The sequence below is a fragment of the Oreochromis niloticus genome, linkage group LG10, assembly GCF_001858045.2.
Source record: "Oreochromis niloticus isolate F11D_XX linkage group LG10, O_niloticus_UMD_NMBU, whole genome shotgun sequence".
Taxonomy (NCBI): Eukaryota; Metazoa; Chordata; class Actinopteri; order Cichliformes; family Cichlidae; genus Oreochromis; species Oreochromis niloticus.
The window spans coordinates 21,205,265-21,224,878 of NC_031975.2; the positions used below are offsets into that span (position 1 = coordinate 21,205,265).

At 39.6% G+C, this 19,614-nt stretch overlaps 1 protein-coding gene across 1 annotated transcript in view; it reads left to right on the top strand.

Annotated features, from left to right (window-relative positions):
* sh3pxd2b (SH3 and PX domains 2B) overlaps window positions 1-19,318 on the top strand; it is a 35,214-nt gene extending 15,896 nt beyond the window's left edge. The window contains 13 exon segments of the mRNA XM_005452548.4: window positions 1,443-1,519; window positions 5,405-5,496; window positions 9,188-9,213; window positions 9,563-9,598; window positions 11,627-11,758; window positions 12,568-12,669; window positions 13,429-13,512; window positions 14,860-14,977; window positions 15,214-15,422; window positions 15,724-15,770; window positions 15,878-16,003; window positions 16,097-17,180; window positions 17,183-19,318. Of these exon segments, the coding sequence (XP_005452605.2) occupies window positions 1,443-1,519; window positions 5,405-5,496; window positions 9,188-9,213; window positions 9,563-9,598; window positions 11,627-11,758; window positions 12,568-12,669; window positions 13,429-13,512; window positions 14,860-14,977; window positions 15,214-15,422; window positions 15,724-15,770; window positions 15,878-16,003; window positions 16,097-17,180; window positions 17,183-17,619 (2,570 nt within the window). The 3' untranslated portion in view covers window positions 17,620-19,318.
* The last annotated feature ends 296 nt before the right edge of the window (window positions 19,319-19,614 follow it).

A 19,614-nucleotide genomic window follows, 5' to 3' on the forward strand; every position in this document is an offset into this window, starting at 1 on the left:
ACAATCATACAGAGAAAACCCCAACAATCAGACGACCCCCCATGAGGAAGCACTAGTTATATCCTGATGTTTCTGCAGAGATCTTTGAGGTATTTGTCCCAGTTAGATCACATTAGAAGCTTATTATTCCCTGGTGGTTAAATTAACTTCTAGACAAATCATTTTTCCTTTTAACTGACATCATCCGCAGGTTGTTTTTTTGATATTATAGTAAGCTTCACTGTCTTACTTTTGAGCTTCCTTTTATTGTGTTATTTATACAATATCCTGGGGTTTTCCATTTGTTTTGTCTATCACCTGAGTCAGCTAGTAGGTTGTAGTGAGAGCAGGGATAGCTGGGAAGGGTGTGGAGGTTGTTTCTTTGTTGGGTGTTGGTGGTTCTTCTGTAAAATATGCAAGATCTACTTTTTTGTGGTGTGAAGTCACCACAAATATCTACTCCAGTCAGCAGTATACACTTGTACAACCTTTTATACCTCTGTCTCACCTTGACCCTTCCTTTCATGATTACTTCTTTTCTTGAATGCTTCAGATTCACAAAACAAAGAGAAAAGTATTAGCATAAACATCCATCTGGTCTTTTTTTCTTTTCCTTTTGCTCAGTCACACAAATAAAACTTACACAGTTTTAAGCTGCGTGGGTTAAAGAAGCAGCCACTTGTTTTTGTAACAATAGTGAAATGGAGCTGTTATATGTGGATGGATGATGTGTCAGCAAGTCTGTTTCAAAAGCAAACACCAAGACTCCTTGATGGTGGTAATATTGTAATCTGTCACCTGCATTTAGGATCTCATTACATGACTTTTTGCCTTGCTATACTGTATTTTTTAATTAATATGTCTCAGTGTCTATTGCCAAATGAGAACAAAGAAAATGTTTACTCTGAAGTTTTTCACATGCCTTTGAATAGAAAAGAGGGCTATTTGTAGCCATTTCTTGTTATTGTTATGGCGAACTAGCTTGCCCGTGCCTGTGGTAATGCGTGCCTAGCGATAAGAACAGGGGAGCAGTGTTTAAACTGTCAAACGGGCACTATTTGCCTGTCCCAAATCATTTATTAACTTGGAAAGGCCAGCTATTCACCCACCTCCTTAGCCTCCTCATTGTGCTGTCACTGTTATTGATGATGCGACTGTATTGTGTCTGCATGCTAATTCACTAACTAGATTTTGTAAAAAGCCACCGTTTTCACTGTCCTTCAGTCTACCTGCAAGTTTTTCTTTTAAGTCACTACTTGAAGAAATCGATCAAGGTTTTGTTTGGGTGTTTTTTTTTGTTTCATTTTTCAATATAGCTTTTGTGTATTTTATATGAAAACTTGCTGTGGAAAAGATTAGAATTATAATTTTTTTCTAAGGTATATGCACATGTTAACTTGACATATGTAAAGGTAGGTTGCAGTATTTAAGTACCTAAATCTGATTTTCCTTGTTTGTTCCAGGAAAGATTCTGTTTAGGAGGAGCCACATCAGGGATGTGGCAATGAAAAGGCTAAGACCCATTAATGAATACTGCAGGGTGAGTATTCGTTATGCACTTCTCTCCTTATTGCTAAGCATTAACATATATATGGTATAAAATGCATTGGTCAAGAGAAAAGAAAACACAATCTGTGTACATTACATCACAGCTAGCTGGGGGGGGTTTTTCCCCCATTTTTTTCATCACATTCAGGCCCATTTTTAGTCGTCCAAACACAAGCTTATATTAAGTAAAGTCAAGCTTGTAGTCAAACTACAGCATTTGCATAACAGAAAGATTTATACGTTCACTTTGTTGCAGCTTTATGAATAATGCTGCTGCCCTTGCGATCTAAATTGGCACTGTGCTGTGTGTGGCATGCTAAACATGCCGGAGCAAGTCTTCGTGACCGCAGGCATCCACTCTGCCGATGTGTTCTAAAAGGTCCCCAGGTGCTCTGTTGTAGATTCTGACCTTCCTGCAAAAAGAAACACGCCAAAGGAGAATTTTTCTCAAGGGATAGATGTGTATAAGGGGGAAAAAAGTTTCTATGTAGCTAAATGAGAAGAGAATGTCGTTACACCACACAAAATGTAGGCCTTATGACCCCCTAGAGCAAGACAATTGATGAATGTTGCCAGGCTGCAAGCATGCTGTAATGTGTGTGTGTGTGGTGTCTGTTTTGTCATTTTGAAATACCACAGCTAATTCCATAAGTGAAAAAAAAGGATGATGCAAAACTTGTGGCTTGTCCAGCCCATTACATTGCTTTTTACCAGAGAGATTATTATTCACTTAACCTCAAGAAAAGGAAAATCATGCAACTCTACATTCTCCAGCTCCACTGCAGATGAGGTTAAACCGTATAACTGCCAACAGCTAGCAAGTAATTGCTTCATTTCAACAGGAACGCAACCACCACAGCCTATATAAAATAATCATGATTGATGCTCATCTTTTTAGCCTCTGAAGTAAAGTTGAATAGCAGTTTAAAGATTTTCATCTTTCTCAGTGAGGTGCTTTTTTATGGATACATATCTACAAGGCAGATATCTTCTGGAGTTGTGGTGGTTGCCATCAGCAGAGTTGTGCCACAGGCAAAGCATTTTCCCGTTGCTGAGCTAGCTCCAGTCAGCATATCCACACAACCACGGGCTATGTTTTTGTTACATTTTACAGGCGTGACTTGGGGCTTTAAAACATACACAAACATTTCCTTATGTCTCTCTCGACGAAGGAAACTTTGCTCCTAACTTAGCCTGTACTCGCGCTTTTACGATTTTCAGCTGCCTTATATTTTAATTGCTTTACTTCTCTTACTCCATCAAGACCCTTTTGAAACCATTACTGAAAAAAAATTACTTCCTAACGTGGAACTGACTGGTCACTTCTTCAACAGTAAAAACAGCAATTCTTCAGGCCTGAGAGTAAAGCTTTTATGTATGATGAACAATGCAGAGGACCGAAGGGGCTCTGTGTCATCTGGGGTTAAAGGAATGTGCAGCTGGTAGGCAACATCTTTAACCACTTATGTGAAAAATAAAGGTAGGGGAGGAAAGGGTAGAGTTGCTGGTTCATGTCTGAGGGTGTGGGTGTTTTATGGGAACGGCTGAGACAATTTCAGTGGAATTGCCACAGTCAAATTTGAAGTTGTGTAAATGTATGAAAAGCCATAAAGTATACCTGCTTAGCATTATTGGTTCAAGGATGCCTGCCTTTAAAATGTTTCAGTGTATATGAGCTTTGTTAAAGTTATGTTTAAAGACAGAATGGAAGCAGAGTGAGACTTAATGTGGTCCAGGAGTGGCTGTGGCTCAGGAGGTAGAGAAGGGCATCTACTAACTGGAAGGTTGATGGTCCAGTCCCCAGCTGCTCCAGTCTGCATGCCAAAAGTGTCCTTGGGTAATTGCTCTTGATGCGTTCATCAGAGTGTGAATGTTAGCAACACTGACTTGCAGAGAAAAGCACTAAATAAGAGTTAGTCCCTTTACCATATTGCTTTTAAATTCAAGCAATGTGGTATCTGTGTCCCACACATTTGTTAGTGATTTAAAACATCTGTCAGTCCTTTGGCAGTATCATACATGTCAGAGCTAAGAGCTGCCAGTGAAGAAGTTATTGCAGTAGCGGCAAAAACAAGTCAAAACTTTACTGGAGGATCAAAAATGGCATTTCATCCACCCCCACATGTAGTCAGATTGACAAGGTACAACTTTGTTGTTCTTACAGAAGAGCTGAGCCATCTCTTCTGTTGTACAGCTGAGGCTTTGAACTGACTCATTTCAAATTTCCCTGGTTATGAAACCTTGTTTTTCGTATTGGGAAGCACAGTTGGATGAAAGGTTGGATTAAAAAAAAACAGAAAAAAGAGATCACTGCTAAGGTCAAATAACTGATAAAAAACAATCACATAAAAAGTCTCTTTAGAGATTTATTTAGACCTCGCTTATACGTGTGGAACATTACAAAAATCACTTATGCAGATAGCATGAGCATCAAGATCTTTTAAATATATGGCTAAGATGCCCTTTATTCTAATTAAACATTCACTATATGTGTGTACATGTGAGAGGATACTGTACACTGACCCACACTGCCACAGTGTATTGTACCTTGTGAGAGGTTGGTCTTGCATTTCCATTATATATTTTTCCTTGGAGAATACACACAAACACACACACACACACACACGCGCGTGCAATTACCTTAATGCGGCCTTCTATAAAGAACACCCATAAAGTCCATTTGCCGTAATGTACCCTGAGCCTCCCTCTTGTCTCCTCCCTGGGGAGAATTGTAATGAGCGGTCAAGCCACATGCTCACACGTGGATGGAAATAAATCCAAGGATTGCATCCTCTGCAGCAGGCAGAGATTTTGCACTCTGACCTCAGTTACGGCTCAACATCCTGGGCTGCATGACTAAACGTTGTGTGGGTCCTCTGAAAGTCTTAACAACACAAGAACCTTTTGAAGCCTAATAGTTTTGAAGCCTAACATGTACTATGAATCAGCAAACAGGAATGAGGACACAAATGCACATTTGTATTCTGTATGACTTTACAGCTAAAAGAACTGTACGAATTTGCCCACAGTAGTAGAAGAAGAAATAGTAGTAGTAGTAGTGTCTCTTCTTTTCTTTAACATAAGCTGCTGGACCCATAGTCCTACATATGACAAGGAAAACATAGTGCATGGGACAAGGACACTCTGGTTACGTCTTTGGCTTCCATTCCACATCCGTCAGTCCTGACGTTACATCAGCATGTGTCAGAGAGTCCAGGAGCTAGGCTGTGCTTCCTGGAAGGACAAAGCCGAAACACTTAGGAGTATTAAAATTAGAGGTAGAGACCAGAAGGGGAATCTTGATGGGTAGCACTGAGCTGATCTTGCCAGCAAATGGAGGAGTTGCATATTTTCTTCATAGCTAAGAGGGATAGTCTCCACAAGGTCATTGATGGGAGTTGTTTTTTCTTCTGGTTTGCCACATCAAGCTGGTGAGGTGATTATTCGTTTCCCTGCTCCCCTTTAGAGAACTGATTGAGAGCAATGGAAAACAGCCAGATAAAAAAATGAATAGCTGTGCATGAGTAATGACTAGTAATGACTAATAAAGAAAACTGAATGTGGATGTTTGTCTTTTATCGGTTGTCAGGACTCATCTCTCTGCTGCCGGTGATCCTAAAAAGAGGAATAAAGATTTGACCAAAAAATAAATAAAGAATGGAAGATTTGCGATTTTAGGAATTTTTGATACAGCTTTTGTTCTTTTTATTGGAAACCAAGCGTTTGCAGGGCAAAATAAGTATAAGAACAGACATAAAAACTTGAGGCCAGGTCAAGTGAATACTGTTTTTATCCTCTGGTTGACCTCCCTGTGCACTGAAGTGATTATGCTTGTCAGTTTGTGTGTTTAAGTTTCCTGAAATCTTTGTGCATCCAGGCCCTCATTCAGCTGCCAGTCTACATCTCCCAGTGCGAGGAGGTCAGAGTGTTTTTTGAGACCAGACCTGAAGACCTCAACCCACCCAAGGAGTGAGTAGCACACATGTACCCAAACACACCCTCACATATCTCCTTAACTATTAAAAACCCTTCCTCTTGTATACAATGGTAAATCATTGTTCCATTGGCTCATGTTATGTCATGTCCTGCGAGGTCTGCTGGTAATGAGTATTCATTATACCCTCTAATGAATATGATTTCATGCTCTCGCTCAGCCTTCTGTTGGGGTTTTCTAGCAGAAACACACTTAATAGGTCCTGTTTTTAAAGCTGAGCTTGCATTTTTGCTGGAGCTGAGTGCGGACACCAGCCTCTGCACAGCTGAGTCCACACGGTTTCTTGATAATCTCACTCTCAACACATTAGCGCAATATCCAGCACTAAAAGTAACGCAAATGTGTTGTTATTAAGCTTACTAACACATTTAGGGCTATAGGGGTTATGGATGGCTGCCTTCAGCGAAACCGTAGACCCTAGAGATGTTTTATTTAATTAATTAATTTTACTAACAGCTGCAGAAAGGCAGCGTAGTCATGTCCTCTCCGTCAAAACATCTTGACGTGTGTTCTCAGCAGTCAGGAAATCCAGTAGATAAGTCATCAGGCCTGTGACTATATTTATGTATAAACCTATCACATCCTGATGTTTTATAAATGCCAGAATGCCATTCAGGAGTGGCATGCTCTGAGTGAGCAGCTGGGGGTTCACACCCAAGGACAATTAACAGGACAAGAAGCTGTTATGAAGATTGAATGTGAAATGAGCTCCTGCAACAGCCTGCCATATTGTCATCTAGAATGTGGACAGATTTAATCTTCCTTTGAAGTGTGCTGTGTGCTGCCGTCAAGTACTTTACTGGGGCCAGGTTTTAGGAAGACTGCTCGATTGTATTAACGTCACTCTTTTGACAAGAAAAGCCACTTTCAGTATAAATTGTGATGGACATTAGCTAAATAACTGGAGTTTAAAACAGCCCTAACTTGTATGCAGTGTTGGGAAGGTTACTTTTAAAATGTATTCCACTACAGAATACTGAATACATGCCCCAAAATGTATTCTGTAACGTATTCCGTTACGTTACTCAATGACAGTAACGTATTCTGAATACTTTGGAATACTTAATATATTATCATGCTGTTTACAACTACGTGAATGTACTATTGCTGTGATTTATTACTGTTACTGAAGGTCCGAAACGTAGTAAAGGGACCTCGGGCTAATACGTCGGGTTCGTGTCGGGCTGGTAGCCGAAAACTAGCTTTACTTTGTTGTCTGGGTCAACTTTGCTTGCGGGAGACAGAGAGAGGCGTTGAAAGGCTGCTCCAACGGAACTTATTTTTCCCGGAGGAAAACACGAACACAGTGTACAGTTGAGTCTTAATAGCTTACTTACAAATGGGCTCCTCAGGCTCTCTTCTTGGCTGCTGTGGTTATTATTATATTTACATGCTTCCAGCTCCCGTTTTTGCTCCGTGACAGCTCGGACTTTTCCTTTCTCTCCCTCCCTCGCTCACAGACACATAACGGGTATGGTAGTCCATTCTCCCTGCAGCACGGACTACACTGCCCATGATGCTACATTCTTTAGAGCTATGCCTGTAGCAGTCTGCCTATTAGCTTAGCACAACAACAACAACACAAAGGCGCTCTCTCACCCAGGAAACACGCAGAGAGAGAGCGTCACCCTGTAACCATGGCAACCGTAACGCTGCCGCCTGGAACAACAGAACGTAGCTGTCAAACAAACCCAAACAATCCTGACCCGCGACAATATGAAACAGGGAAGTACCGCCGTGTATTCCATTTATTTCACCAAAGTAACTATATTCTGAATACCACCTTTTTAAACGGTAACTGTAACGGAATACAGTTACTCATATTTTGTATTCTGAATACGTAACGGCGGTACATGTATTCCGTTACTCCCCAACACTGCTTGTATGTACTTACTCTTACTTTAAATAGTAAATTCAAGTAAATATGTGGGGGGAAAAAAAGATCTCTCCCAAAACTGGAATTATCACAAGGATTTGGGTGTTATTTTCCACATGCAGGGCCTCTGTGTCAAGAGTTTGCATTTGTGCTCTCTGATATTGGAAAACTTTTCACTCTATTGGTGGTATCAAGATGGCAGATCATAGCAACTGTAAGCTGACACCAAACAAAAAGTGTGTCTAAAAGTTTCCGAAGCCTGTCGGTGGAATATGAATCTATATTTATAAGTTATGACACCCAGGCCTCACTCTTGTTTGTTCTCACACATCCTCTGTCTTTTTTTTTTTCCCTTTCTTACCTCGGGGAAGGTTGCCAAGGACCCATACTTCCCTACTCCTCATACAAAGCCATAAGCATGTGTCAGTAGAGTTGGGGGAGAGAGAGAGAGATGTGATTCCTTGAGGCAGATGAATATAGGAAGGACCTTGGTTTGTCTTTATTGAAATTGGATTACTGCTTTCTGCTAGTGCAGCCTGTTGTTTGGCTGACTGACAACAAGGCTGCTGTACAGCAACTGTAGGAGAAGATTTATCATGGCCTATAAATCTACTGCAACGAATAGGACATGTTATACTTTCTTCTTAAGAGCAGCAGAGAGGAGAGGAAAGGAGAGGAACAGGAGAACTTAATTGTAAAGAGGAAGTAGATGGTCGGTGAGTAAAAAGGAAGAAAGAAGTACAAAAGAGGAAGTGTTGCAAGAAGAAGGCAAGGAAAAGGAAAGAAAATGCAAGGAAGATCATTATAGAAAAAAAGGACGTCATATAACCTAATCCAGAGAGAAGGCTGGGCACAGGGAGGGATGGAGCGATTTTCTGCAAGCAGTTGTTTACTGTAAAGTTTAGTTTGAGGTTCAAAAACTTCTTCACCTTTATTCTCTGTATGAAAACAAAGTATACACATGCAGTGCACGCGCAGATTCATCTGTTGTAGTCCGTTTAGTCGGTCGCCCTGAGTATTCCTTTTCATAATACCCTAATTGGCAAGCTTGGAGGTAAACATTCACCGAGATGAGGTCTCTGCAATTAACAGTTCTATCAATCCAATAATCCTTTATGTGGCTGAGAGCATTGATGTTGATGCAGAGAAATGGACACAGAGTGGCTGCCAAGGAAAACAATCAAGGGAGATAAAGCAGTAGGTCGAGCAGACGTGGAAGATGTGAGATGGAAAAAAGGAAGGCATTGGTAGGCTATAAAGTAAGAGGGCAACGTTTAGATAATGAGGGACAAACAGAGCAAATGCTGAGCATTAGCCACCAGTGACTTTTTGAGGCATCTGGCCATTGAATCAGTTCCTGACTCTTGCTGTGGAGTGATGGTCTATTTATCTGGATAATGTCTAAACCAGACACAGCAGATGCTGTATTGAATTTAACATCAGCCCGGATTTTCGGGATCAGCTATCTCAAAGCTTTTTATTCACATTAGCCTGCGTTGCAGACATGGGTCTGTTTTCTCCTGCGTGACAGTTTGTAGATTTGATGGGTAAAGATGATTTCTTTTTCTTTTTTTAAATTCCTCCAGCAGTACACATGTTAAATGATAGTGAAATTAAGTATAAATGAATAATTGGGGATGCTGTTTTATTGCTGTTGATGTTTGTTTTTTAAGTTATTTAAGTGGGACCTTCATAAGTTTGTGAATTATGTTAAATATTAATAGTATGCTGGTTCTGTTCCATTTTGGTATGTATGGTGTGGTCATGTAATGTTTTCTTTTCTTTAACAGGGAACCCATTGGGAAGAAGAAATCAGGTGAGATAGCTTTGATTGTGTATTTGAAATGAAAGGTAGGTTAGTTAATCATGAGAATCTTGACTTTTCTCTGATAAACTGTGTGTGGAAAGGAATAAAAGCAAGTCTTTATATAATAGGACATTATCTCCATCTAGTGGTCACAGGTTGAACAAACCAAAACAATGACTTTATTAGAAGACATTCCTTCTATACTGATGTTACAGTACTGGTGAACCAAGAAACAAACATTGTCCTTCTCTGTTCCTGTTTATATACTCTGTATCCCCTCATTTCATCTTTTATTCTTAATTTTGCATCCATGTTATCTTTTTCAGTTTTCTTCTCCATTCATTTTCCTTTCCCTCAGGGTTTGTGGAGAGAGCAACTACTTTCCTAAAGCGAGGTAGTAAACACACTGTCATGCTTGGTCGTGCTGTGTGTGTAACCCCAGTGGGTCGTTAGTGGCCCGTCCCCCCTCTCCTTCCCTGGCCTGGGCAGGTGGGATGTGGCTCTGTTGAGGCTTGGGGCTTGCATTGGTTCTGTTAATGATAAATTGTTGGTGATTGATTTTTAGAACTGGTGTGGCTCATATCTCAGCTCTATTTATATATGTTGTGTTGAAACAGGATAGTAAAGTTATGCTCTACTATGGATGTATGACCCTGTATAGTAAGCTTGGTTATGCTAACAGCAGTACATTGAATCAGGGAGTTATATATATATATATATATATATATATATATATATATATATATATATATATATATATATATATATATATATATATATATATATATATATATATATTTAAAAATCACTAGATTTAAAGATGCATTGAAATGTAAAGGATTGAGGAAGTTGATATTATAAAGGAATCCTTTAAAATTTATACCAGTATGTTTCAGGATGCCGTTGTCATTAATTAATAAATTACAATTAATAAATTTGTCATTTACATTTTTAAATATGGCTCTGTTTAAAATATATCAAATATTATTTTTAAGGTAAGCTAATTATGCTAACCGACTTAAGCTGGTTTAGCTAGTGGCTCCATAGTGTAGTGATTTACAAATTTGCCAGAGATCTTTGGTTTGATCCTGGGAGGGAAAAAAAAGGTTTGAGGTTTTGTTTGGAAAGGCATCTGGAGTAAAAAATGTGGAACTCAAACACACAGTAACCAAGGGAATAGGTGAAAATAGCTTTTGTTAAAAATGTGTTCCTCCAGTTCTGCTTTAGAGAAATTTGCATTACTAATATTCAAATCTCTAACTGACATAATGGAGAAATTGCAGATTAAGCAGTACTAAATTTGGCTCTAATCAGATGTATTTTCTTAGTTAGCTGCTGCTCACTGAAGGAGGCTAATGCTAACGTGTTTTAAGCGGCCCATCAAGAAAATCTATTTTATAATTACTGTAATTACTTAATGTTATTATTATTTTGTTATTTTAAACTTTTTGTGTGCCATAAATTTTGAACTTTTTGTGTGCCATAAACGCATTACTCTAGAATATGTTTAATAGCACCTTCAGTGATTAGCATGCTGCGATTGATGCTAATGTCCCTTCATCATGCATTTTATCAATCAGTCAAGTTTTAGTGTGTGTATTTTTTACACAACAAACATCAATAGAAAAAGCAGAGTTGTACCTTTTTTCATTTATATATTTTTTAACAGTGATTATATTGTGAGCCCTCGTTTGTTACTTTATTTTTTTAGCGATGTAGTGCTAACATTGGTGGTGGGTCTTAATGATGCTGGTTTGTTTTTATGGACATGTTACAGTCATGGTGATAAATAAATTAACCATCTACGCTTTTCAATCCATGCCCTTCACTCCCATTCTCCAAATCTTCCTTTATTTCTCTCTCAGCTCGTTGTTTCCCCTCACGCTCCTTTCCAATCACGTACACTGCCTCCTCCGTCTCGACTCTGAGGGAATCTCAGTAATGTACATAAGCCCCCTCTAACAAAAAACTTTTTACTTAATAGCTTTTGCACAAATTGTGACCTTGGAATTATTCTTGGCATTTCATCAAAAGGTAGTTTTTTTCCTCCCACTTAGCCTAAAATTGAATTCTGGCTGTTTTGTAAAGGCCTGCTTAAATTGGTTTTTAGTGAAGTTATTCAAAGCGCATATAAAGTCTGACATTTTAAAAGGTCATATTACATTTGGTCAATGAAATGCAAAACCTTTAAAGGTCAATACCTTAAACCCACACTGATGCAATCTTATAATTCCAAGTTCATGGACAGTCCTTTGATATTATGCACATATGAACAGAGCTCTTCAGCGAAGAACAAGAGATATTGAGTGGAGGCTTTTTTCGCATTATTGAGATTTCATTCGTGACTTCCCCGAGAAAGATCAAAAAAGATGTGCTAAACTTCTGTTATGATTTTTTTTTTTTTTTATTCTTCCCTTAATAGGAGACTCCTCCTCAGCAGACCCTCTTGTACTTGACCAGTATGTGGCAGTAACAGACTATGAGAAGCAGGAGAGCTCTGAGATAAGCCTGCATGTGGGGCAGGTGGTGGAGGTCATTGAGAAAAATGAGTCTGGCAAGTTTCATACAGAATTTGAACATATATTTTCTGTACATTTCTCTAATGTTTTTATTGTGGCAGATCGCTGCTTTCACTGTTCAGCAAACCTGTTACGTTAAGTGTCAATGTGGAACTATGCAATTACTTGAAACATTATTGTGGGATTGTTGCTACTGCTGGACTTGGTTTGTTGCCAGCTGTTAAGGTTGAGTTAAATAGGTTTGCTAAAAATACTCAAGAGAAATAGCAGTAGATATATTAATAAAAAAAGAATAAAAAAATATTTTAAAAACCTCAGAGTATGGCAGTAATGTCATCTTGTTTTGTAAATCATAGCTATTTATTAACTTTATTGAATTAATTAATCAAATTACTAAAATGAATAATCATTCAAATATTGGAATATCCGCAATGGTAACATGTACACCCAAGAACAGCGGTCCCCAACCTTTTTTGCGCCACAGACCGGTTTATGTCCGACAATATTTTCATGGACCAGCCTTTAAGGTGTCACGGATAAATACAACAAAATAAAACCAGTACCGGTACCCAAAAAAAAAGATTTATTCATAACATACAGGAAAAGACCAGGGAAGCCAAGTTAGAGATAAAAACGTTAAAAAATAACAATAAAAACCCCGAAAACCATAAATTTCACACCCGAGCCTCAACTCTCGCGGCCAGGTACCAAACAACGCCTGGGGGGGGGTTGTCAATATCAGTCGTGCATTTTACTGATGCATATAATCTCTTAACTGAATAAGCATTGCATGAGGTGCAGTATCTTGTATATCAGTTTTGTTTTGTTTTTCCTGCCTATTTAGGGTGGTGGTTTGTGAGTTCAGAAGATGCTCAGGGCTGGGTCCCTGCCACCTGCCTGGAGGCCCAGGATGACCCTGATGACTTCAGTCTTCCAGGGGAAGAAGGTACATCAAGCTTTACATTTGGGTGCTACTGTTTAGACGTAATGTTACCACAAGGAAAGGTTTAGTGCAGAAGTGCAGAATACACCACGTCAGAGGCACATCCTTTGTTACACACCGTTTAACTCCTGTAACTCACTCAGTACTCAGTTGATGGTTAAAAGTCAGTCTGACAAAATTGCTTTGCTTATTGAGTTGAAGACTGTTGCTGCTAAGACTCTGACTGTGTGTGTTTTCCATTCTAGACAATTGGCAAAAGAAAATCCAAAAGGATCAATAGAAAAAAATTACAATTTCATTGCGAAAGCCCTAGTAAGGATATGCTAAAGAAAGGAATATTGTACAGTAAATGACAGGATCTCAAAATAGGGCACTCTGCCAATATGCAAATTATAGATCTTAAAAGCCTGAGATGTATGACGTGGCTGGCTGCCCTATCCAAGTCTGGAGAGTCATCCAAATCAAACATTCACAGATTTTATTCCGTAAGAAAACAATACAAAATCAACAAAGTGCATTATGCTAATCAGCATTCAATTTAAAATGCCACACTAATAAGAAAAATTTAAAACACCCCAGAGATCCCTATTAACCATTAGATGAAGGAACTATTTGTCAGTTCAAGTACCGGTAAATAAAAATACCAATTATTTCCCCATAGATCCATCAATACTGAAAGTGTTTTAGGATGAAAATATCCTCCAGATTGCATTTGTAATGTTCACTTCCTATTTTGCCCCAATTACTGTGCTGGGATGTCAGTGCCACGGAGATTCTGGTCACTGCCAAGGCATATGGGTCGTCGCAGAACTTTAGGGGATCTATTCAGCACAGGCTTTGGGCAAGGTGGAGCGCACGCCTTTCTTTTCCCCCTATAATGAATATATGCGTGTGTGTGTGTGTGTCTACACACACGCATATAAAACTGTGTGCATGTTTGTCCATGTGTGTGCATGAAGAAATGTTGCATGAGTGACCTCAGCATGTACATAAATCCTCGCATGCAAAGTGAACTGCATATTTGTGTATAAATGTATTTGTTATAAATAATATATATGATAAAAATATATATTTATTTATATATCAAATAAATGACTAGAACAATTTAACCAGCATTAATAAACACGTGATTCTTCACTGTGTGTAGTATGTAATAGTAGTAGAAATAATGTTGACAATAGACAAGGCTTTGTTTGTTGTTGTAACAAGTTTGTCCTGTGTGTGCGTTTTTGTGTCTTACATTTTCACTCCACAAGATGTTGCTCAAGCCTTGCCTCATTAGATAAGTTATAACAGGTAAAACTAATGTGTGCCTATAGCAACCACAGTATCTCATCTCAAATCTCAATATTAAATTGCTGAGCAGTTTCTGTTAATCAGAAAGAAGTTCCTGTGGTTTTTGCCCTAACAAGAATCTTTGCCAACTTTGTGGGGAAAAAAAGGATGATAGTCTGTGTCTGGTGTTTTTTAAGTTTTGGTCAGAAGCAAAGTTCCTCATTTCCTTATGTGTTCAATCTTAAAAGGAGAAGGTTTAATTTAAAGTCTGTTGAGGAAAAAGTTCTCAAAAGGCAGCTCAACATCCAACCTCCCTGTGCTTGCTTCCGCTTAAATATGTGAAGCTAGAGCTTGTTGTGCCAGTCGTTAGCAGTGGCACAACAAGCTCCACTTTCAGCTTTGTTGGCAGTGTGTCACTGGCAACACACTTTTACTTGGAGATCATACCCATTAACCTATGTCGACTGCCAGTACTGCCATTAGAGGCGAGTGGGAATAACAGAGATGGCATTCACCCCTATCAAATCCTTTTGAACGCTTTATTTTATTTTAGACTGGTTGCATTATTACTTGAATAAATATTTTAAAAATGCTGTAACTTTTACTGTCATCTTTGATTCAGTTTCACATTGAGAAAAGTTAAAAAAAAAAAAAAAAAAAGGTAAAGGAAATCCCAGAAAGTTGACTCTTTTTCCATCACTTGGTTAAGTGACAAAATGTTTCTCCCACTGAAAACACTACGTCCAGATGACCGGAATCAGCTCTCTGGGGATAAATACTTTAGGCCATTGTAGTTTAAGTGTGTCATTATGTGCTGTACATACCCAGCCTACATTATGCGTTTATTTGTGGCACCCTAACTGTGAACTGATAACGTGTTCTGATACATGTAACAATATTTCCTTTTTCCACGTTCAGAAGAGAAGTATTCAGTGATTTACCCGTACTCGGCCAGAGACCAGGATGAGATCGACCTGGAGAAAGGCATGATTGTTGAGGTTATTCAGAAGAACTTGGAAGGCTGGTGGAAGATCAGGTAATGATGCTGTATATAGTTATAATACACAGACACAACAGCCACATTTTTGTTATACAGTGCAAAATGTTCAAATACTTCTTAGTACATTGTTGATAATGATGGTAATAAGAATGAAAATGCTAATGCATATTACTGTACAGACTGCAGGAAGGTCCACTCAGAATTTTTTGATTTCCTCCAGCTTTATGTTTATTATATATCAGCCACTAACTGTCCATCTCTCCTCCATTTAGGTACCAAGGCCGCGAGGGCTGGGCCCCAGCGTCCTACCTGAAGAAGGCTGACACGCAGAAGCAGTCAGCAGGCGCTCCTCCTCATGCCAGTACAAATGACCTAGACGGGCTTTCTAAACAAATCCAGCAAAACAACGCCACTAGAGAGAACCGAGAGAATAGCCAGAAGGAAAACAGGCTCTCAGTTTTCTCTGATAACAGCAAAAGCAGTAAGTGAATTTAACAAAACAGTGCCTCTGAGATTTAGTTTTTAAATATTAAAGCAACCAAAGCATGCAAAAGCTTTGCAAAGATAAGCTTGCACACAAGTGACTAAAACCTTTTTTCTGGCAAAGCAACAATGTGGCAAATAATACAGTTTTACCCAATGACAGTCAAAATATTTATTGTGCCAATGGAGAAAACCTGAATGGAGACGTGTAACAATTTCCCAGAAGACATATTGCATATGACATATAGTTTTCAGTTGGGCTGCGAGCTACTGGTGTGATTTTGTTTTGTTTTTTGCAGAAGTGGGATCAAGACACAGACCTCCTCCACGCAGAGATCTCACCATTGTAAGAATATACCCAGTGGTGATTCTGTATATCTGAAGATAGCATTCGGTGGCATAATAAATAAATAAGGTTTTCACCAGTGCAACCTTTATGTGTGCCTCCCACAGCCACGGGGTACAAACTTACCCAAGCCACCCGTTCCTCCCCAAGTTGAGGAAGAGTTCTACACCATAGCAGACTTTCAGACCACCATCCCTGATGGTATCAGCTTCCAAGCTGGAGTCAAAGTTGAGGTGGGTTAGACACAGCCTAAAGTTTTGCTCCTCTGAATTATGAAAAATGGTTTTTCACTAACATTTGGTTCAAATTACATCGATAAATTCTAGGTGATTGAGAAGAATGCGAGTGGTTGGTGGTACATCCAGATCGATGAGAAAGAAGGCTGGGCACCTGCCACCTTTATTGACAAGTACAAGAAGACCAGCAATGCCTTGCGACCCAATTTCCTCGCCCCGTTGCCCAATGAGATGGAGAAGCTGAGGCTGGAGGATGGTGGTTGTTCAAATGTTTCAGGTACAGATGACAACTGGTCCAAGCCTTTACCAGATGAGCCAAATGCAGCCTCTGAGTCTTCTACGCGCCCTAAGCTCAGAGATTGGAAGTCCAATGCCAGCAAGGGCCCCTCTTTCTCTGGGCCTTTGCCCCCAGCCCCAACTGCCCCTCCCACTGAGGAGAAACCTGCTCTGCCGCCTCGAAGAGAGTCTATTAATAAGAGCTTTGAATTGGAGGTAGCAGAGAAATCGAGGTCAGATAACTCCAAACCTTTGCCTCCAAAACCCCCAGCTCCTGGGGTCATCATGCCACTGGTTACACCTAAACCTCCCCCCTTCAAATCAGACAAACCCCCAGAGACCAAGAAAGATGAAAAGAGCAAAGCTCTTCACCTTCGAAATGAGATGGGTCTTGAATGTGGTCACAAGATCTCTGCCAAAGAGGTGAAGAAGTTTAATCTGAAACCTGTACCTAAACAGCCACCAAAACCCAAGCCAGAATCACAGGAGGAAAAAACCGAGGCACCAGGCCCAGCTGTGTTTATGAAGGCAAAGCCAGTGGTCCGACCTAAACCCGTTACAGCTGCCAAGCCAGATCCCCCAGCAGAGAACAAAGTAGACATCACCAACTTGAGAAGCAAGTTGAGACCATCTAAGCCAGCAGATGCTAGCTCAACAGAGGTGAACCATCAGAATGACGCCTCGCCAGCAATAAATAGTTCCCACACAAGTTCACCCCCTAGCTCCCCTCCAGTGAGCATCCCACCTCTGAATAACGGTAAGTATTCTAATGAGCCAAAACTTCCACCAAAACACATCAATGGTCATAGCCAGGAGAGCTCATCGCCTCTTGCAAAACCAGCAGTGCCTCCCCACAAGGAACCCCCTCAGAGACCGCCGGCCATGGTTCCAAAAAGACCACCCCCCCAAAGAAAACCGATCCATCAAGTCCAACTGAACTTAAGTCTCCACCAACTTTTAAAGAAGCCCAGGAGAAGGAGAAGGCCGGACCGCCACAACTCAGCAGACCACCTCCCCCAAAACCCAAAGGGTTTCAGGCACCAGCAAGCAAAGAGAAGGAAGAGCCCAAGGTGAATAAAGTCCCAATTCCTCCAAAGCCCCAGCTGAAGCCCGGGCCACCCAAAGATAGGCTTCCACCTTTACTCAAGGAGCCCAGCAAGGATGAGCTGTATCTTGCTGTGGCAGACTTTGAAGGGGATGAGCAAACATCCAGCTTCAAGGTGGGCACAGTGTTTGAGGTTCTGGAAAAAAACAGCAGTGGCTGGTGGTTCTGTAAAAACGTAGGAGAAGAAGTCGAGACCTGGATCCCCTCGAATTACCTGAGCAAGAAACCTTAGGAAGTAAATGTGCTCGCACACATCGCCATATGAACATATAAGTAACTTAATGATCTAAATGAACAAGATCTCACTAATTTCTTGCTACTTAGCCTGTTTTTTTATTTATAGGTACATTTTTTTTATTGACACATTTTGTTTTGTTTCATTTTTATACAAATATTTTACCTACCAACTGAACCAGCAATAACACATGACCTTGTTGGGTTTTGTAATGTTTACTTTTTTTGTTTTATGCCAACTATATATGAAATCTTAGGTTAAAAAAAAAAAGTATCTTGCCTTTGCTGCCGTATGTTAGTCACCGTGTCAGTCTCGCCATTTCTTGGGCTAGAAACTAGAACAGCAGTAAATGTATCTACACCCTTGCCTTTTAATATATGGTGCCTCAATATTATATGCGAAGTGCTTCAGCGCTTATTAAACTGTATGCAATGGTAGACATAGTCCTTGTTGGAGTCTTGGAGTCATTTTACTATAAAATCAAGAATCGCAATATACATCGCAAGAGTACAGAGTAGACGTTTAAATTAACTCACTGGGGGAGTTCATTGACTACATCTGGACTTTCAAGCGCTAATAGTTGGTTATCTCTTTGCCCAGTGCTGTTTGTTACCTTGGAGACGTGCATATTAGCGTTTCCGTATTGTATTGCTTTTATTCTGACTGCATAATTAATGTTGCAACGAATTGTAACAGATGTGCACTTTCAGTCATTTCAGCTGAAGTTTAAGGTTTGCACACACTGAAAGAAAGGGGAGAATGCCACGGTGCATTTAGTTTTATAAGCCATTTTCAGACTGCTTTCTTTTTTTTGTTATCCTCACTGTAGCAAAGAGGCTATATTATCCAAACTGAGAAGGCGAGAAGGGTCTATATATCAAAGTATTTTAACATAACTGTTCTCAGACCCATCAGTGGGATTTGCAAAATGTGAACGGCAGAGCACATCTGCCCATCTGACATAGCAATTGAATTCCTACAGTCATTTGTGCAATGATTTACAGTATTGTAAATGTACAATCTGTTCGTAACCGAAGTGTGGTGCTCAGATAACAAAGTATGACCGTTGTATAAGAATAATGTTTTACATTGACGCTTGACTGGTCTCAAGTATGGTCGGTGAAACAAATTATTTTTTATTGTACAGAAATGAGTCACATCTTAACTATTGTCACTTTTATTTGATGTTCCATCTATTTTATCCCTCTCTGTGCTGATCAAAGGGTTCGAAGAAGAAAGTTTCAAGAAGGTATTTGGTTGTTGATTTATAGGATTTGCGCACTTATTTGGTAATTAAGGAAAGGTTTGGGGAAACAACTGGCTGGTAATCTAACAATTGGTCCATATCTCAAGTGTTTACAAAGTAACAATTGTCTGAGACTAAAAAAATAAAATGGAGATAATTAGACAAGGCTGCAAGCTGTATAACACGAATTCTGTTCTGCTTGTAGTTGCTATAATGTTATACAATCTTCCAGTCATACCAAAGTATCTTACTAACTTTAAAAAAAAAAAAAAATCCTAAAGTGAAATTGTGGGAAAGTACAGAGAAGTACAGTAGTACAGTACAATGCAAGGCAAGTGTATAGGTGGATGGGGTTATTTCAGTATTGTAAACTGTTTACTTTTTTGCTATGTGTTTTCATTACAGTGTATCTGCTTTTGCTTTAAGTCAATAAAAGTTTTGTGATTTTCACTTCAGATGTCCCACTGCTTCCACTTAGTATTTAGAGTTTGATTTATTTGGGTTGGAGCCCTTTCAAAACTGCTTAAATTCTTCATTGCACAAATTCAACAAGGTATTGGAAACATTTCTCAGAGATTTTGATTCGCGTCGACATGGTAACATCAGTGTTACTTCAGATTTGTCAGCTACACATCTGTGATGTGAATCTCCTATCCCAAAATGCCATCTACTGAATTGAGATCTGGTGATTTTCGAGGGATTTTCCGGTTCGAGAAACCCTCACCACTATGCATCAGACAGTATGG